At 53.7% G+C, this 20,180-nt stretch overlaps 1 protein-coding gene across 1 annotated transcript in view; it reads right to left on the reverse strand.

Annotated features, from left to right (window-relative positions):
* Positions 1-20,180, reverse strand: part of HERC2 (HECT and RLD domain containing E3 ubiquitin protein ligase 2) — a 185,452-nt gene that overhangs the window by 76,913 nt on the left and 88,359 nt on the right. The window contains exons 29-44 of the mRNA XM_053658983.1: positions 19,963-20,090; positions 19,686-19,881; positions 17,320-17,453; positions 16,585-16,758; positions 16,368-16,504; positions 15,496-15,647; positions 14,659-14,850; positions 9,986-10,173; positions 8,791-8,983; positions 7,257-7,439; positions 5,509-5,690; positions 4,549-4,696; positions 4,276-4,472; positions 3,817-4,047; positions 2,658-2,796; positions 1,324-1,467 (exon numbers count right to left, since the gene is read on the reverse strand). Coding sequence (XP_053514958.1) covers positions 1,324-1,467; positions 2,658-2,796; positions 3,817-4,047; positions 4,276-4,472; positions 4,549-4,696; positions 5,509-5,690; positions 7,257-7,439; positions 8,791-8,983; positions 9,986-10,173; positions 14,659-14,850; positions 15,496-15,647; positions 16,368-16,504; positions 16,585-16,758; positions 17,320-17,453; positions 19,686-19,881; positions 19,963-20,090 — 2,718 coding nt within the window. The remainder of the gene's footprint in view (positions 1-1,323; positions 1,468-2,657; positions 2,797-3,816; positions 4,048-4,275; positions 4,473-4,548; positions 4,697-5,508; positions 5,691-7,256; positions 7,440-8,790; positions 8,984-9,985; positions 10,174-14,658; positions 14,851-15,495; positions 15,648-16,367; positions 16,505-16,584; positions 16,759-17,319; positions 17,454-19,685; positions 19,882-19,962; positions 20,091-20,180) is intronic.

The following is a 20,180-nucleotide window of genomic DNA, read 5'->3' on the forward strand; positions in this document are numbered from 1 at the left end:
TACTGAGCCCGAAATAGCAGCCGCCTTTGACTTTCACTGCTTTTCCAGAAGTTTCTCATCTAAAAGACCACACCGTTCATGCCTCCTGGAACCCCTTTCCACCTCCCACGCTGCCCTGGGAGACGCCTTCTCAGCAGGCAGAGAAGCGATCCTCCCGCCCCTCGATCCCCTTGTTACAAACACCCCGACGTCTCACCGGCCGACTGCTCACCCTCAGCGTCAGCACTCTCCCGTGGGTCCCACCTCAGCTTTCCCTGTGGGCCCACGTCTCACCCGGGCCCCTGTCACACGACATCGCGGGCATCTCCAGCTTTATCCACAGTCACCCACAACCCAAGTTCCTCCCGGCTCCTCACCAAGCAGAGATCCCTGGTCCCCACCCTCAGGGTCTGCCACAGCCTTCCAAGCCCTCCCCAGCCCTGGGCCGCTGGCGTCCCCAGGACGTCCGTGGAACAGCGCACACACGTCTTGGAGCACTGGCCTTGGGCAGAGCGGGCTGGGTTCGAGTCTCCTCCCACCACAGGCAGAGAGGAAGGGGCACTAACAAGAACTATCTTGTTCACATAATACTCGGCACACTGTCTTTCCACAGATGATTATTAAGTATTTCACGGCTTCTTTTTTTTGTACTCAAAAAGCTCACTGTAGAAAACAGAAGTAACTTTGAAAAGTTAAAAAAACGTCAGCTGGAGTTCCCCGTCGGTGTGTCAGTGAGCAGATAAACCTACAGCCTGACCACAAACAGGGACACCCCACAACGTGCTTCTCTGTTCGTGTTCCCATGGCAACGGGGGGTGCGCGTGCGCGTTTCAGCACCGTGAACAGCGGTGTCGAGTATTCCGCTGCGCAGACAGAATGTGCGTCTGTCTGTACACGTGTCTTCAGGCCTGGACGTGGGGCACGTTCCCGCAGGTGACTTGCAGTCAGTGGACACACAGAGACGGGCAGGTGGACAGAACACAGGCGTGTGCACGCGTTTCCCCCAACACCCAGCAGACGGCAGCACCGCGGCAGCCCCAGAAGTGATCGTCCAGGCGGCGCTCTGGGCCCCGACCCAGCGCGGGGCCTTGTTGTAGGGGGGCTCTCGCTCCTGAGGTGGGGGTGCGGCCGCGAGTCTGCGTTTCTGGCACACGCCCCTGCGCTGTCATCCTGCCCCTGGTGCCACACCTCACGTCACGGCAGGAGCTGCATCTCCCTCCTCCCGCCTCAGTCCTCAGCCTTCGTCCTCTAAGGCAGTGACCTCACCGGCCGCAACTCCTGGCTGGGGGGCCCGCCTTTCTCTAGCTCCCCGCTGCGGAGCGCCCGCCCTCCTCGCCAAGGTACCTGTCGGCGCGGCCGCGGCCTCCTGCAGGGCGGGCTGGGACAGGATCTGCCGCAGCTGGTCCTGGTGGGGCAGCAGCGCCCGGCCCGCCTTCAGGATGTACAGCTTCAGCTGCTGGCTCCTCAGCAGGTCCAGGTCCACCTGTCCTGTGGGAGAACAGGCCTCAGCGGGAACCCGCGCCCTCTGGGGCTCTGCTCCCTGCCGCAGCGATGCCCTGTCCACGACGCCCGCCCCGTGGGAACTGGCTGACTGGGCCATGGGCTGTCAGGAACGAGGCCTCATCTGCCCAGCGCTGAGACGGGGGACTCCCGAAAGCTGCCTCGCCTCTCTGGTCTTCCCCTTTCTTGCTCCCCACACGACTACCTTAGTGGGGCCGGCTGAGGATTAAATAAATGGTTTAATACAGAACTCTGTTAGCTATTCTCAGTACAGTCAAATGTTTCCCAAACGGCTCTAATTTTACCCAGATACCTATGTCACAAACAAAAGACTTCTACCTTCCAGCCAGGGCGCCGCCTGGACAACCCGGCTGACACACCCTGCCCACTGCTGCCTCCCCGTCAGGATGGCCCCTCCCCAGACCGCCTCTGTCTGCCCGGAGAGGAGAGAGCAGTGCCCGCACACCACCAGGGCCCGGGCAGAGGAAGTGCCCAGGACGCAGCTGTCACAGCGGCGTTCCCAAGCTGGACGGGCCAGAGTCTCCAGAGGCAGCATGGGGACAGGGGAGGCAGGGCACGGCAGAAGCACAGGTGGCCTTCGGGCACCCAGCTTGACTCCCAGGCAGACAGGCTTGTTCCCTGTGACCGGCTAAGGGGCAGGGCAAGCTGAATTCTGCGCAGGCTGCAGGTCAAACACATGTGCCCTCCAGCCAAGCGGAGAGAACTGGAGATTCAGCGTAAAAGGAAGTCACCGCCACCAGCGCCACAGCAGCCATCACAGCGACGGGGGAAATGTGTGCGGGAACTTGAGAAGACAGAACAGGGGGAGCTGGAGTTGGGGGTACCACACCAAGGACTTCCAACAGGCAGAGAACAATCTGGGAGAAGAAGGCCCAGAGAGCACGCAGGAGGAAGGTGCGGAAAATGGAAAGGCCGGGGACCAAGCAGGAAGCAGGAGTTTAAGCACAGGCAGCTCTAACCCACCGTCCATAGGTGTGAAGCAAGGCAGGTCTTAGAGCAAAGGTCCCTGCGGATACATGGGGAGCGGGAACAGACCCCTCCCCAAACGCTCGCTCAGAACACACTGGGTGGTCCCTCTCGGCGCATCCAAGGTCCCGTGCCCACCTTTGCTCAACAGCGTCAGTGCGTCTGAGCCCCAACAGCGGCCACGCACTAACCTAAAAATCCCTGTTTGGGTGACTTCTTTATTTTGTGCTTTTCCAATTTGCTTCCAGCGAGGTTCACCAGCTGAGCCCATACAGAGAGCATGGGCTCTGTGAAGGGCAGGTTGGTGATGCTGAACGCCACGGCAGGCAGCTGGGGAGAGAGCAAAAACTGTCACTGCGTGGCCCGTGACAAGCACAGGTAGAATGTTCCGGAAGTTCTCAGAACCACAAGCTCTGAGAGACCTCACACGCCAGAGTCTGCCGACATCTGAGAACGATCATTTTAAAAGATGATGCTAAAGGAAAGATGCTCACATGTATAATAAATGACCTGAATTAAGGTTTTTCTTCATCAACTTGTCAACAGTAATTATATCAGAGTGATAATTATTATCTACTTAGGTATTTTCTATATACTTACAGTATACTACAACATATATGTATTTCTAAAAGCATCAAAAAGTGTTTTATACAAACAGAGTTAGAACACAACTTAAGTTACATGAGAATAACATGACCCCCTCCCTTTCCTGGGCATCCCATTTCAGATTTAAGATGACAGTTGCTGCTACACAAGCCATGTCACAGAAAACAATCAAAAAGCATTTTCTACACTGGTTATTTTTAGAGAGGGGGAAGGGAAACAGAAAGAGGGAGAGAAACATCAGTGTGTGGTTGCCGCTTCTGCGCCCCCTACTGGGGACCTGGCCTGCAACCCAGCATGTGCCCTGACTGGGAATTGAACTGAGGACCCTTCGGTTCACGGGCCAGTGCTCAATCCACTGAGACACACCAGCCCAGGCTCTACATTGTTTTAAAGGAACTCTTTTTAGGCTTTTTAAAAAGTTGAACTACTCAACAAAAAATAAACTTCGACTGCCATTTTAAAATTACGTAGAGGCTCCCGATGCCTGCTAAGCTGCTGATGCCCCCTCCCATCTCTTGAGGCTAAAACGAAGCTGAAATGCTCATCTTCATAACCCTGTGAGCCAGGCCCTACCCCTCCAGGGCGCATAATGCAAACCAGGGAGAAGGCAGGCAGCTTTCCCGTGGCTGGAAGCCTCCAGAGAACAGACGGGCACCACGGCAGCCGCGGCACTGACGTGAGAGCCCAGTTCCGGTGAGAAATCCCTTTGCCTGATCGCCCAGGAACCAAGCACAGGTCGCCTACCGGCTTCAGCTGGCTCAGCGGGCAGACGCGGCACGCCCGCATGTCGGAGAACTGCACGGTGATCCTGCCCTTCGGGGTGATGCGCGTCACGGTGCCTTCCCCAAACTCCTCGTGCGTGACCTGGCCCCCCAGTCGCAGGCGGCCGTCGATGCCCCCGATGACAGCCAGGACGGCCATGAGACCGCCCACCTCAGGGCTCTCGGAGTCCAGGGGGCAGTCCTCCAGCAGGGCCTGGGGCGGACAGACAGCGCGGGTGAGGACGGGAGCCAGGGAGCTGCCCACGTCCGGACCCTTTACAGACAGGCCAGGTTCACTTTTATACTCATGTCTTCAATAATTATTGCCAGTAACACATACTTTAAAATGTATCTCTGGAGAAAACACGCAGCATTTAAAAAGATAATCTGTAAGTTAAGGTAACATTCTGCAGAGGCCAGCGAGTGGACGCGAACAACCCACCCCATCGGCCAGCTTGGCGCCGCAGCTGCGGGTGACGGACTGCAGCTGCGAGTTGATGTACTTGTTGATGAGGCCGTTCCACTGGCCCAGCGAGTGCAGCGTGCGCAGCAGGGCCACCGCCTCCTCCGCCAGGGTGCTGCTGTGGGTGGCGGTCAGCGAGGCCTGAGGCCGGGCCCTCCGCCTCCGCAGGGTGGACTCTGTGGGAACAGACAAGGAGCTAGGCGGCGCCCGCTCACCCCGCCGGCCGGGACTCGAGAGAGGCGAGCGGCCCACCTCTGAGGAACGGGACGTCTGAGGAGCAGGTGGTGAGCAGGCTGCCCAGGAACCCGAAGAGCTTCTCCACCAGGCCCTTCATGTCCTTGGCCCGTTCGGCCTTGTCCCACGACGGCAGCACTGCCTGCAGGAGATGCAGCGCTAAGATCTGCACGGGAGAGTGGAAATGGCCGCCGTTAAGGAAAACCAGGGAATGACACGTGAGGGGACAAGAATTTTATTTTCTCTTTCTTCTCTGTTCCTGTAATGGAATTAATCGTGTGAGAATTCTGATGTTCATTATTTGACAGCTAAATTGCACCCAAGTCAATTGATGGCATAGATGATCAGGGGTTAAAAAAAATGAGCTACTTTATAGATACATGTACTTATTCAATTAAAAAATAGCCCTGGCTGGTATAGCTCAGTGGATTGAACAGGCCTGCAAACCAAAGAGTCACCGGTTCGATCCCCAGTCAGGGCACATGCCTAGGTTACAGGCCAGGTCCCCAGGAGCAGGTGCAAGAGGCAACCACACATTGATGTTTCACTCCCTTTCTTAATCCTTCCCTTCCTCTCTCTCTAAAAGTAACTAAATAAAATCTTTTAAAAAAAATTCCTCTTGGTTTGATTTTTAAGACCTTCACTCTACACCTCCTGGGAAGCAGATGAGATTCCACCCCTCACAGAAAAGCCCGTCGAGGACCTAGGCCCCTTGCTTCTGCAAAACCAGCGTTGGAGAGCGCCCCCTAGCTGCTAGGCGGATGCTGTCCATTTCTGAATCACTCAATAAACCCAATTACATCTCCAAGTTTTTAAAAATCTGCTTTGTGTGGGTTCGAGTTCCTTTCTGCACTGATAGCTGAACCCAGCCACCTAATTTCGAGAACCGGCACTGCTGGCATCTTCATGCCACTCCTCTGAGCGGTCCCCACAGTCCCTGAAGTGGCGCCCAGCGGGAGGAGCTGGGCCGCACGTTACCTGGCGCTGCAGCGAGGCAGCCGTGAAGGGCGCGTGTCCCTCGACGACCCGCATGAGCAGGGCGATCCACGGCGGGGAGCTGAGCGCGGCACACATGTGCGGAGTGAGCGCGATGCTGCGCACGAAGCCCAGCGAGCACCAGCCGCGGTGCTGCTCCCGGCTCACCAGCCTGCTCGGGGACGCTGCGGGCGACACAGCCTGCTGACACGCTCTCCCGAGAGCCACCCCGCCCGACCGCGATGTCCAGTTCACCTGCTACTTCTTTCAGTGAATAAGCTGCCTGGCAAATGTATGGCAAGCTCATGCATTCAAAGTGAGACAGAAAAGCGGGGGAAGACTTCTGGGTTGTTTCAAGGAACATCTTAGATTTCTGAAACCTTTAAAGGACATGTAATAACTCACAGTAGTTGGGAACTATACGTCCTGTTTCCAGGTCATAGAAAAATGATTCACAATTCAATAGCACAATTTGTGGGAGTGCACCTGTTACATCTTTTTTAATATTCAGTGTTTTAAATATCTCCCAAAATGCTGCTTCTACTTAACCCTGAATGGCCAAATCAAACATAGGAAGTCTGTGTTAACAGAAGAGCTTGATTCAGCTGAACTCTGATGAGACCCGACGGGCCTGCGTCCCCTCCAGTCCGCGCCCCCTCCGACTGCGTCTGGGCCGCGCCCTCCCCTGCAGGGCCCCGCCCCCAGGGCTCTGCCAGCTTAAAGGGGCACAGGCTCATTCCTGCACCACTGTCACACGCACCCACTCTCGTGCACAAACACTCACATACGCACCAACCTTCACACGTCCACTCGCCCCCCACAAGCACACACTCATCAACAGTCAAGCACACCCAGCTGCAGACACATTCTCATCTCACACGCCCGTGCTTGCACGCTGTCTCACTCCCTCTCGCACGCAGTCTCTCATTCACTCCGAACTCACACATACTCACAAGCACTCTCACACCTATGTACTCATACATGCACTCAAACACATGCCTGTACACACATACTCACTCCCCACTTCTGAACTGATTCTTCCCAAGCCCTCACACACTCACACACTGCAGGGGGCTGAACTGCATGCCCCCAAATCCGTGTTCACCCAGGACCTCAGTACGTGACCCCATTTGGAAACAAACTCCATGCGGCTGTAATGAAGGTCCTGGATGACCATAAATGCACCGGAAGTCCTTCTAAGAGACAGAAAAGGGCACACAGAGACATGGGGGTGGCGTCCGTGTCCCTCAGAATGTGGCCTCACTCAGAAATAGTCACAGAAACTGTGACCCATTAAGTTACAACGTGGTCACACAGAGGAGAGGACCTGATGCAAGGGACCTGACGTCCTTACGAAAGGGGCGGCGTGGAGACAGACGCTCCCTGAAGGGAGCACCCCTCGAAGACGCGGGCAGATACGTGCACGGCAGAGACGTCTGCGAGGGCGGACAGACCACTGCAGGGAGGATGGGGGCCTGGGACAGAGGCCCTGGTGGCCCCGGAGGGAACCGGCCCAGCTGGCTGACACTGTATCTTGGACTTGCGGCCCCCAAAACGGGAGGCAGCACCTTTGCGCTGTGTCAGCCACCTGTTCACGGTGCTTTAGCGTGGCAGTCCGAGCAGACTGAACCAGGTAACAAGTGTGTGGTGACTGTAACAGTGCCCTAGCACGCTCATGCGTGCACGCATACACACACAACGCAACCGCCGCCCAGCCCTGACTCAGTGCGCCCACAGACCCCACCGCGTACAGGTCTTGTCCACCGTCCCACTCTCCACCAGTGTCCGCAGCAGCCCACACAGAGTCTTGGTGGCCTCGCTCTGCATGACATCGGCGTGGACGCCCGCAGAGAGACACAGAGTCTGCAGCAAGTTCACGGTGCTGGTCAGCAGCATGGCCGTGGGGTGCATATTCCCATCAGTTTGCTCAGCTTCTAGAAAAAAAAATCAGAACCTCTACTTCCAAGTAGAACTGGCAGGCATCCCTGAGTGTAATTTAAGGGACTTAACATCCGAATCTTCTTTTTTTACTGTGGAAAGGGAAGTAGCTCTTTACAACAAAGGTGCAATTCCAGGTGTGCTGAATGCCCACCTTAACCATCTCTGTGCTCACCATCCTCAAAGAAAACAAGTTTCTTAAATTTTAAAAACAATCGCAGCACACAAGTCAGAAGCACTGAAACGATTCCTAGGACCCACTCCCTGGAGGAGACAACTTAACAAAGGTCAAAGCTTGGCTGCTGATGAGCTGGCCACGCCCTGAACAAAGACGAAGTCTCCAAGGACAGGGTATCGCAGGCTCACCTGTCCAGGCCCCTGACTTTCAGACAAGGGGGCACATGGCAGCCAGGCCCCCTTTCTGTCACTTAGCCAAGCCCATGCAGGCTCCCACTTCCCCAGATGAAGCCCTGGGGCAGAGAGCTGGGAGGACGAGGAGCAGCTGGCCTGGACACCGTGCAGGCAGATGCAGTGGGAGCAGACCCGTGCTGACCCGAGAGGCAGGCCCACAGGGCTGCGCAGGCGCCACTGCTGACAGCCCACAGAGCAGGCGTCTCCTGTTTACACCCGACAGGCTCGCTGCCCACGGGTCCACTCGCAGGGCCCAGCCTTCCCCACCGCCGTGCTGCCCCTGCTCTGCTGCGCTCAGCCTCTTAGCTTCCCCCTCCTCACCAGAGAACTTGCTTCGGAAGCCTGACCTCGCTGCTCATACGGCCCACACCTGAGCCCCACAAATCAGGGCCGGCCGCCTGGACCGTCCCACCAAGACCAGCCAGGGGACACTTCATTCACACATCCCAGGGTCTTTGGGGCATATCTAGAAAAATGCCAGGAAGTACTCCTCTGAAAACCGTGCATTTCCTTAGATAGGACTTAACTTTCTGGGTCACTCCAAATTCTCATCTCTTCCTGTCTCAAGGCCATTAGTATTAATGAGCAGCATTCTGAGTGAAGGACCTCGGAGGACAGGTGAAAGGAAGAGGCTGACCAAGCCCAGGTTCTGACTGCACTCCAAGCAGGGCCAGGCCCCGCCTCCCCACCGCACTCTCTCTGAGGGAGCAGGAGAGGCCTGTCCAGTTCAGTCACCAGTGCCCAGAGCCAGCTGTGCCCGAGTCACAGCCACCTGGGGCTCACTTGACCTGCACTCTGGGGGCAAGCCCAAAGCCACAGAGCACCGTCCGCAGCTGGGTCCCGACCCTGTACCCTAGCCCAGATGAACAGGCTAGCCACACGAACTCGGCAAGTGGGGCTGGGCTGCCCTGGACCCAAGAGCCCCCAGGCACCCACCTGAATCGTCCTCTGTGTCCGAGTCCTCTGCCGAGGCCTGGGTGGAGGCCGGCAGCTCCGCCAGCTTGAGGTCGTACTTGCCCTCTTTCCCCATCCTGTAGGAGTTGGTGCTGCCCGTGTCCCACTGGACCCTGATCCAGCCGTCCTCCCCCAGCTCACCAATCACACGGCCCAGGCCAGGGGGAGGCCCGTCCTGCAGAGGCCAAAACCAAGGTCAGCTCTGTGGGTGTGCGCCTTTCCCGTCCCGCAGACAGGGCCTGGGAGAGCGGCCTCGTCACTGCACAGGCCCCGTGTCTGCAACACGCGCACGGAACAGCACCACACGCCTGCCTCCCGCTCCTTTCCCGGGGGTGCGGGGCAGACCTGTCATCTCAGCTCAGTCCCTCACGGGGCCCCTGCAGAGACAAGGCTGCCCGGCCGTCCTGGTACCTGCTCCTCGGCCCCCCAGTCCCTCACGGGGCTTTGTGGCCTGGAAACCTGGAACCAGCACCTGTGTCTCCTCGCACTGTTCGGTTCCCCCTGCCCCCATCTCTCATTTCTGAGTGAAAGCTGTTTCTACCGGGGCTACCCGTCCGCTCCAGGATACACGGATTTCTGGTGCAACTCAGGCCTGGCTTCCCGGTGGGGCTGAGAAAGCCTGGCCGTGACACAGATGCTCCCACAGCGTAGGAAGGAGAGCACTGTCCTTGGCTGTGACAGCGGTTATGATGCAGCCACCAGCCCCGACCTCCCACCTGGGAGACCGCCCCGACATCGGGCACCATGTGCTACAGTGAGAAACAGAACAGCGGCCGCCGCCTGAGGCTGCTGGGCCGGGGCACTGAGGGGCTGCTCACCCGGGCGCGCAGAGGCGGCAACAAGAGCGCTCAGGACACGCCAACTGAGACAACAGTCACACTTGCCTGCTCCTCCTGCCGCCCCTGTTCTGGCTGCACCTCAATCTGAGCCCCCACCAGGAATTTCCCTGAAAACAGCCACCACTCCCCACAGGCCCGACCTACGCGGGGCGCAGGACGCTGCTACTCTCTCGTTTTGACTCTGTGCACCTGCCATCAGGAAGCAAGCACTGTGTCACCTGGTGACCTCACACGTCCCTAGTTCAGGGGGGTATTTGCTCTAAACTCCACTCACTGGGAGAGAGCAAGTCAGGGCGGGGCAGCGGACAGCTGCGGGCTGCTGCGTCCGCCCCGAGTACCTGATCGCCCCACTTCCAGTCCACGCCCCGCATGACGCGGGTGCCGATCTTCATCATGGCGGCCAGCTCTGGCCCGGAGACTGGGAGCTGCGCCGGCGCCGTCTCCTTCCTCGTCTCTTCCAGGACAGTCGCCGAAGCGCCTCGGGCAGACGCGCTCATGTCTTCTTCAACATTGTCACAACTAGGGCCTGTGAGCACATCAAAAATAGCAGCCGTAAGAACTCACAATTTCCTCACCCCCACAGTCTTGAAATGAATAAGCACAAGAAAATAACAATGTTAAAGGACCTACAGTGTATGGGCTATTTTTCATCAATGTATCAGAAGATATAAAAGACATAAAGGCAAAATAATTAAGTCAGAAAAATGCTCATCACATTTTTATTAGAAGAAACAAAAGATAACCACCTAAATGTCTAACGATGAGAAATTAATTACGGCGCTGCACAGAGAAGAGCGCACACGGCCGGCCCGAGGCTGCGGCCTCAGAAAGTCCTGTGGGCTCGGTGGTCCCTCCGCCGGCCTCTGGGAACCTGGACTTCGGGAGGGAGCCCCCACCCTGCTCCCTGAGTGACAGGAGGCCTCGCTGCGCTGAACTGCTGGCCCTAACGACGTGGTCTCAGCTGAGACCTGCCCCCCTCTGGGGTCTGGAGCCGGGGTCTGTCCAGGCAGAGGTGCCAAAGTGACCAGCCCTATGGACGCCCTTGGCTCTGGGCCCTGCGGAGCGTCCCGGGCAGCCGTCACCTCCCAGGAGCTGTCCCAGCTGGTGCGTCCCGTGGGGCCCCGCTGGGACAGGCCGGTGCCTGGTGTCCCCAGGCCCCACCTGGAGCCCTTTCCCTCGGCCGAGTTCGCCCGTGTCCTCTCGCTGAGTGAGTCGTGGTTCTGAGTGTGACTGTGTGCGGGTCCTGGGAGCCCTCCTAGTCTGTCACCGAACCTGAGGGAGGTCTCAAGGACCCTGATACAGGAATGGCAGTAGTGGAACTCTCTGGAAAGAACAGCCTTCACTGTTAAAAGGAAGAAGAAAGGGAGGGGGAGCATGAGGACACGCTGGTCCCTGGGGGGTACAGAATCGTCCTCAGTACACAATGGGAGCTGAGTGTCAGTGGGAAGGGACGCTTATCAGGACTGAGGACAAGTCCAACCCCAGAGGCAGCTTGCTGGATGCCCGGGCCACTCGTGGCCTTGCTGACTGAAGTGAGGGGGACACACGGGCCTGAAACTCCTTTATCTTTATTCTCTCCTCCAGCAGGGGGAAAAGTCTTTCTTCCAGGCTGGTGGTCAGGCCTCGGAGGGCAGGGGCTGCATTCCCGCCAGGATCCCACCTTGGTTGCTGTCACGTTCGTTAACCCTGGAGATGCAAGATGCACTGTGGAGGCTGGGAATACATTGCATTTGCAGTTAGAAAAAAAGGGGATCTTTTCTTCAGTGGCTTACTATTTTGTGGCTGCTGTAACTGGACATATACACATAAAACGACTACAAAATATATGAAAGGGAAACCACCTGGTCAGGGGCAGCACAGACACAGGCATGAATTCCTGGGACACAGCCCCCCCAGGCTTTCGGCAGCCAGCTGAGAGGCTGGACTTTAAACTCGAGAGCATTGGGAAAAAGGGAGACGACATAAAAAGAGGGGGAATTTCACCCTGGCTGGTGTGGGCTCAGTGGATTGAGTGCCAGTCCGCGAAGCAAAGGGTGGCCTGTTCGATTCCCAGTCAGGGCACATGCCTGGGCTGCGGGCCAGGTCCCCGGTACGGGGTGCACGAGAGGCAACCACACATTGATGTTTCTCTCCTTCTCTTATCATGCCCTTCCTCTCTCTTAAAAACAAATACATTAAATATTTTTTTAAATGAAGAACAACCTCAAATAAATAACTTAACTCTGCACCTGGATGAACTAGAAAATAAGAACAAAGTAAACCAGAAGTTAGCAAAAGGAAGGAAATAACAAAGACTAAAGCAGAGATAAGTAGACAATAGGAAAAAAAGAGAATCAGCAAAATCAAAGTTGGAATTTTTTTAAAAGATTTTATTTATTTATCTTTAGAGGGGAAAGGAAAGGGAGAGAAATATCAATGTATGGTTACCTCTTGTGCATCCCCTGCTGGGAACTGGCCTGCAACCCAGACATGTGCCCTGACTGGGAATTGAACCGTGATCCTTTGATTCGCAGGCCCGCACTCAATCCACTGAGGTATACCACCCAGGGCTCCAAGTTGGAGTTTTTTAAAAATACCAACAACACTGAATCTTTTAGGCACATTAAGAAAAAAGAGAGGATGCAAATAATTAAAACCGGAAATCCAAGTGGCAACACTGCCGATCCTACAGAAATAACAAGGACTGTAAGAGACTACTGTGAGCAACTGTATGCTGACAAATTCTCAAACCTAGATAAAATGGATAAATTCCTAAAAACACGAATTATGTAAATTGACTCAAGAAGAAACAGAAAACATGCAGCGACCTACGTAACAAGTAAAGAATTGCAGCAGTAATCCAAAAACCTCCCAACTAAGAAAAAACAAGGACCAGACGGCTCAACTGCTGACTTACCAAACAGTTACAGAATTAATGCCAATAGCCAAGTGCTGGAAGCCACCTAAGTGTCCATCAGTAAATGAATGGATCAAAAAACTAGGGTACATTTACACCATGGAATTCTATGCAGCGGAAAGAAAGACGGACCTCCTGCCCTTTTCGACAGCATGGATGGAACTGGAAAGCATTATGCTAAGTGAAATAAGCCAGGCTGTGAAAGACAAACTGTATGATCTCACCTTTAACGTGAACCTAAACAACAAAACAAACAAGCAAGCGAAATATAACCAAAAACACTGCAACAGAGAACAGGGTGACAGTGAACAGAGGGGAGACGGGAGGGAATTTCAGGGGAAGGGGAAAGGGGAAGGGTTTGCAGGAACAAGTATAAAGGGACACATGGACAAAAACTCGGGGGGGGGGGATGGAAATGGGAGGGAGGTGGGAGGCACTGAGTGGGGGTGGGCTGGGATGGGAGTATAAGACTGAAAACTATAATTGAACAACAATTAAAATTAAAAATAAAAAGTAAATTAATTTTTTTTAAAGAATGAATGCCAATTACCTAAGTTTACCCAAATAGAACACCTCCCAGCTGTGTTCTGGCGACACTTACCAACGCACTCCATGAGACCAGCATCACCCCAATCACAATAAAAATGCTGCTCAAAGAAATGGAAGAAGGACCTGTATAAACACCGAGCCACCCCTAGTTCATGGAATGAAAGGCTTAATCTCATTAGAGGGCAACACTAGCCAGCACAATCTACAGATTCAGCAGAAACCGTAGAAAACACCACTGGCCTATTCTGCAGATGTGGAAAAGCCAGCCCTGAAACTCATATGGAAACGTAAGGGCCCCAAATACTTGAAAAAAATCTTAAGATTAAAAAAATTGCCCTGGCTCGTGTGGTTCAGTGGATTGAATGCCAGCCTGTGAAGCAAGGGGTCACTGGTTCGATTCCCAGTCAGGGCACATGCCTGGGCTACGGGCCAGGTCCCCAGTACAGGGGCATGTAACAGGCAACCACACACTGATGTTTCTCTCCCTCTCTTTCTCCCTCCCTCCCCCTCTCTCTAAAAATAAATAAAATATTTAAAAGTAAAAATTAAAAACAAAATAAAGTGAACACTTGCCTCACACCATGTTTTAAAAATTACCAAAAAAAAGTACCAAAGACTTCAATATAACAACTAAAAATATTAAGTTTAAAAAAGAAAAGATAGTGGCTAATCTTCATGACCGTGAATTTTGTAACAATTTCTTGGGCCCAATGTCAAAAGCAGGAACAACCAACAAAAGAGATAAATTTTTGGATTTTATCAAAATTTAAAACTTCAGTATACCAAGTAAAACACACCTCACCAAGTGGAAGAAAATATTTCCAAATCATGTCATTGATAACAATGTAATATCCAGAATGTTTAAAGGACTCTTGCAAGTCAACAACACGGAGACAAACCACCGAATCTAAAAACGGGAAAAGGCTTTGAACAGACATTTATTTCTCCAACGAAGATATAAATGGCCAGCGGGCATGGGTAAAGAGACTCAGGGTCATTTCTCACTAGTGAAATGTAAATCCCACCACAATGAGAAACCAGTTCACTCCGGGTGTCCAACAAAAGACCCGAGACAAATGTTCCCGGCAGCACTGTTCACAGCGGCCAAATGCAGACACCAGCCAAATGGCCACCGATGAACAAATGGATAAATGAAATGTAATGTATTCATTCAATGAAATCCTTTTTAGCCTGTAGCACTGATACCTGCTAAACAAAGTAAGTCATAAATGAAAGGCTGAAACCGCACGATTCCATTCACGCGAGACATCCAAACCAGGCAAAGACGGTCTGCTGTTGCCAACAGCCAAAGGAGTGGGAAACCAGGAGTCACTGCTAAATGCAAGTGGGTCTGATGTGGGGTGATGAACAGTGCCAGCACCAGGTAGTGGGAAAGCCCGTACAACTTTGTGGGTGCACTTACTGCCCCTGAATTTTATAAACGTAAAGCAGTTAACATGGTCAGTTTTATGTAACGTGTATCTCGCCCACAATAAAATAAATGACAGCGAGAGAGCAAGGCAAAACCGTGACATCTTCACCAAGGAAGCCGCGCGGTGCACCCACCAATGAGCCGCAGCGCGGTCTGCGCCAGGGCGAGCATGCCGGAGTTGAGCAGGAGGTTGAGGTTGTGCGCGCCGTGCTGCAGGGTCAGCATGCTGAGCATCACCAGGAGGAAGCGGGCCTGCGGGGTGGTGCCCAGGCTCGGTCCCGCGGGGTTCTCGTTGGTGATGGTCTGCAGGGGGACAGGCTGGATCCCTGCGTGGAGATAGGAATGTACTTGACGCAGAAGGCATGCGCGACTTTTTAAAACCGCATCTGTCTCTCAGAGGGTTCCACAGAGTGTGGGCATCGGGGAGCCCCATGTCGCTCTGCCGTTATCCCACCACCATCACACCACGCACAGCCGCGTGCTGTGTCGTCTGCCTACTACGAACTCACCACCGCCCCCTCCACCCAGCTGGGTGGCTGACGCCTGGCACTGCACATCTGGCAGCGTCCACTTCTCTTCCACAGAGGCAGTCCTGGCATTTCTCTGTAAATGCTCGACTTACCAGCCAAGCAAGCACTGATACCGGATACACATTTTAAGGTGTACAGTGGTGAGTGATACTCGTAAAACATTAAGATGTCAGAGCTTTCTATTGGGACACCGCAAGATTGTGTCATCTGCCAAATTTTGAAGGGTTGATTTAGAATCTGAGAAAGCTGACAGCAGCTCTGACGGCCGCTCCAATGGACAAAGGTATCAAAGTCTTCCCAAGAGCCAGAGTGGGCATTTGGGAGTTTGCACAACACGCAGTGAGGAGTCCAACCATAAAACAATGCCACTGGGACCACTGATGTTACTTCAATGGCAGTTTTAATACAGCCTGTTAACCACGAGATTTTCTTACAACTCACCGAGCTCTTTAAATTTGGTGTTGGCATCCATCAGAATGTTCCGAATGTTCTGGACGGCCCAAGTGTACAGCTTGCCAAACGTCACCTCCAGCAGCATCCGGTTAAAAGGTGGGATCAAATCAACATCCTTTAGACAATCTGTAAGGGGCTCCCTTTCAAAGAAAGACGGGGGATGTCACGCAGGCCCCTGCCAAATGTTCAGTCTCAGCAGAACGATACGTTGTTGCCACCGCTTTCCTTAATTAGGAGATCTAATGAACAAAAAAACTAACAAAACAGAGACAGACTCATAGATGCAGAGGACAGACTGACAGCTGTCAGAAGGAAGGCGGGTTGGAGGCTGGGTGAAAAAGAAAAAGGGATTAAGCAGAAAACAAACCTCACAGACACGGAGAACGGCATGGTGATGACCAGAGGAAAAGAGGGGGTTGGGGGAGGTAGGAAAAGGCGGAGGGGGAGGGGGAGGGTTGTTAGTGGAAGGAGACTTGACCTGGGGTGCTGAGCACACAATGCAATATACAGATGATAAATTATAGAACCAGACACCTGAAACCTATGTAATTTGTTTTAATTTTACTTATTTATTCTTAGAGGGGAAAGGAGGGAGAAAGAGAGGGAGAGGAAAATGCCAATGAGTGAGAGAAACACTGACTGGTTGCCTCTTGCACCCACCCCATCAGGGACCGGCCCACAACCCCGGCATTGGCCCTGACCTGGAATCACACCTGCGACCTTTCGCTTTGCAGGACAGCACCCGACCAACTGGTCAGGGCGAAACCTATGGAATTTTATGAACCGATGGCACCCTGACAAATTCAACAAACAGAACACAGACACAGTAACAAAACATCTACAACATTAGGAAGCTTTACCCAATGTCAACCCCCTCCGGGATAAGCCGCTGCCACCCACAGAACATGGCGTACTGCACGGAGGGCAGCAGGAAGGTTTTGGCCGCCAGCTTGAGGATGGTGTCGATCCCTTCCAGGCGAACCTCCGCTCTCTCCAGCTGCAACATCAACACGCAGTTCAGGGCCGCATGCACTGCGGCGTGAAGCCGCGCAGAACGCTCTCGGCAGGAGCCTTTACCTGTTTCAGGAGGCACTTTCTCATTTTCTCCACATCCACCGGCTCTTCTTTCAGGGCGAACTCGGCAATCGTACCGAGCAGCGCCGACTGCGGGGAGAGACCCTGGACACTCTGCTTCAGCCACTTGTACCTGTGGACGCCCGTCACCGTGCTCAGCAGCGGCTGCCACTTATCCTGAGAGAGGAACACCATGTCACCACCAGTCCGTCCTGCTGATGTCACCCGCTGGGAGCCCCAAACAGTTCCTCGAAAAATGCAATGTAAATGACCATGGGTTTAAGTTGGAAAAATATTTTAAACTTAGGAACTAACTTAGAGTAAAGATAAGTAAGTCATAAATGCACTCATAAATGAAGTTGAAAGCTCCCTGCTTGGGGGCACGGGAAGGGCTGAGTTGGCATACAAAGGTAAAGGGTCACGTCCATTAACAGTTTCGGGGACCCAGCCAGTTCCTGAAGCAAAGGACACAGCTATGAACAAATGAATGAACTGATGGCGAGGGAGTAACACAGCAAAGCACTGCGATGCACTGCGAACAGTGAAAGGAGCCGTCCTCGAGGGGAGAGTCTGGCCGGGCACCACCAGGCAGCCTCCCTGCAAGGTTCCCTGACCTGGAAGAGGCCGGTGTGGCTCCGCCCAGCGAGCACTGAAGGACAGAGCGAGGGGCCCAGCGGACCCCTTTGCTGTGGGCTACATTTCCACGCAGCCAGCCTCAGAATCACAGCAACGCCTCACCTTGGGTGATTTGATTGCAATGGGTCTTTTGTCCACATTTACGGGACTGTGAGGCAGAATGCAAGCTTCTTCTAAATCACTCTCTTCATTTCCAATTTTTTCTTCATCATCAGTAGATTCTGGCTTCTTAGGAACTATGTTTAAAAACATCACACATTATAAAAACCAATTCTTTATATACAGTTTCAAATTACAAAATATTTGAATTTGCATGAAAGTAAAGGACACAAATATTTCAGTATCTACAAAAGTGTCACAATTATTCTCACACAGCATGCAGAAATAGTCCTCTGCCACCCTGCCACCCACATCGGGAACAGGACAGAGAAAGCGAGGGCCACCATAGAGAAGCCCCAAAGCAAGCAGCCCAGGGGTCAGCCCGCTTGTTCTTAAAGGGCCAGACACTGACATTTTAGTCTCTGCAGGTCATTGGTCCACTGCACAAATTCAGCTCTGGTGTGGTAACATTAAACGTAGCTAACTTTATTTATGAATACTGCCGCTTAAACTTTGTGCAGTTTTCATGTGTCAAACATAGGATTCTTCCGATTTAAAAAACAAACAAACAAACTTTAAAGTGCAAACTGCAGCCCCAGCTCATGGGCACAGCAAGCAGCAGGCCGCCCCTGCCCCTGGCGAGCCCCCCCTGGGCCAGCGCCGAGGGGGTCTGGAGCCTTCTGCTGTGTTAGTCTCTGGAAGGAGGGGAACTGCTCCTGAATGTGCCAGGTACGGGTGCTGTCACTTCTGTATTTTGGCCCCTTCCAAGGCTTTTAGTCTCATTCCTCTCAGCACAGCATATAAATAACCAGCAACACAGTAATACCCCTGGACAGTGAAACACGAACTCAGCAGGCTGGTTGGCTCGAAGCCTGCAAATTCCCGAGAGTGGCCCTTCAGCACCAGCCACCAGCCAGCTCCCGAGAACTGGGCCCTGAGCCCGCACACGTCTGGCTGAGGAGAGCGTTTCTGTGTGCACCAGGCCTGGGAACACGTTTACCAGTCTGACTGGCGAGTCTGTGCCAACAGCGTGACTGGGGGGGGGGGGTACCTGCCTCCACGCTGGGAGCTGGAGTCCCAGTAACTGAGCTCGGTCCGGCAGGCCCTGCACGTCGAACCCCAACAACCACCCTGACCCCAAGGCTCCCGTGAGCATCCCTGGCCAACGGCCCTTCACGCCACACGCACGTCACTGCTGAGAGAACTGGGCCCAGGTCATGCGATTCCACTGGGAGGGGACGCTGGACGCCCACAGGCCATGCGGGACCCCTCCCTGTGCCTGTCCTTCTGCTCACTTTGATCCGCACCCTTTCTCAGTAATCGACAGCAGGCTGGAGCGCGGCAGCTCTCCTGAGTCCTACGGAGCCCTACTGGCAAATTGCTGCTTGTGTTACTTGGTGTTTTGTTTTGTTTTTAAATAGAAAAGCTTCAAACAACAAAAAATTAACTACATGAACCCACAACAAGACACACTGAGATGTGACAGCATTTGCTTGGAATCATCGGTGCAGGTGACAACCAGCTGGGCAGGGAGCACTGTCCCCAGAAGCCGAGACGCTGGCTCCTGCTGCTGCTCCAACTCCTGGCTCTGTCTGAAGGGACCTCAGGAGTGTCCCGCCCCGACTCCCGGACCAGGGCATCTGTAGGGTTCAGGCAAGTGCTGTGGTTTAGAAATTGCTCGGGAACAATCCGTGAGGGATGGTTTCTGGAACAAGTTAGTCTTTTGTAACATTGCTGTTCACAATTCCATCACACACTCAGTCCTTAATGTTGTTTAATCAGCTGGTCTTTGAATAAGTCAGTGTGACTCCAAGGAACCTAACCAGAAGTTTCTGTAGACTTGTTTATAATTACTAGTGACTGAATTCTACGTATTTTTACTCAAATTTTGGTTATTTAATGCAAAAAAATCTTTTCTGTTATCCCTACACAGTTGCTTCCTGAAAATCCTAGTAATTCTTCTAATTCCTCTTGTAACAACTCTCCATGTATCAGAAAACTCAGTATTTCCAAAGGAAAACATTTCTTTACCAGAATGACAAGATAAACTGAAAGCCCAAACCTTCCCTCACATCTCATGAGCAGGAAAAGTGGTGAAAAGCGCAGCATTTTCCCCATCAGTGTAATCAAGTTTATAGTAGTTACTCTTTCAGCCTCAATGTCCTAGCGACTGAATCACACTGGACCCCAAAGTTGCACCCATACCTGGTGTCTTGGGGAATTCGGCAGGGGTTGCAGACATGACCCTCCCTGCACACGGCATGTGCTCCAGCCGTGGTGCGATCCACGCGAGGCGCACAGCGGCCAGCAACCTGCGGCAGTCCAATCCCAGGCGCCGTGCACGCACTTCCCGCCCGTTCCCGCCTTACCTCTCTTTTTCCTTCGCTCTCGAATTATCTTCTGCGCAATCCTCCGCCAGCGGGGCAGGGAGCTCAGCAGTTTGAACTTGGACATGATGGAGAGGTCATTACAGACTGCGGGTCTCAGTTCATTAAAGAGGAACCTCAAACGCTCAATGACTGGCGCGCAGACCTCCTTGTAAGAACGGCCCTGCTCCTGGTGCGTCTGCCAAGTCAGACAGGACAAGACCGTCATACCGCCGACCGTGTGCACGGCGCAGGAGGAAGAGGCGTGGGCCCTACCCACCTTAATGAGGGAGCACTTGGCTTGGTAGACAACCCTGCACACGTCCACCACGGACTTGGGCAGCGCTCTGTGCTTCACTTGCTCGATACCGAGCGTGCCGGCGTGAACCAAAGACAGGGCCACGTGTCCTGGAAAAGACCGTGAAAAGGGGTCAGGCAGGAGTGCCCGGGGACACCACGAACATCAGAGCTCTCAAGACTGTTAAAAAGCCGAGCTTC

The sequence above is a fragment of the Artibeus jamaicensis genome, unplaced genomic scaffold (assembly GCF_021234435.1).
Source record: "Artibeus jamaicensis isolate MK-2021 breed Jamaican fruit bat unplaced genomic scaffold, CSHL_Jam_final scaffold_612, whole genome shotgun sequence".
Taxonomy (NCBI): Eukaryota; Metazoa; Chordata; class Mammalia; order Chiroptera; family Phyllostomidae; genus Artibeus; species Artibeus jamaicensis.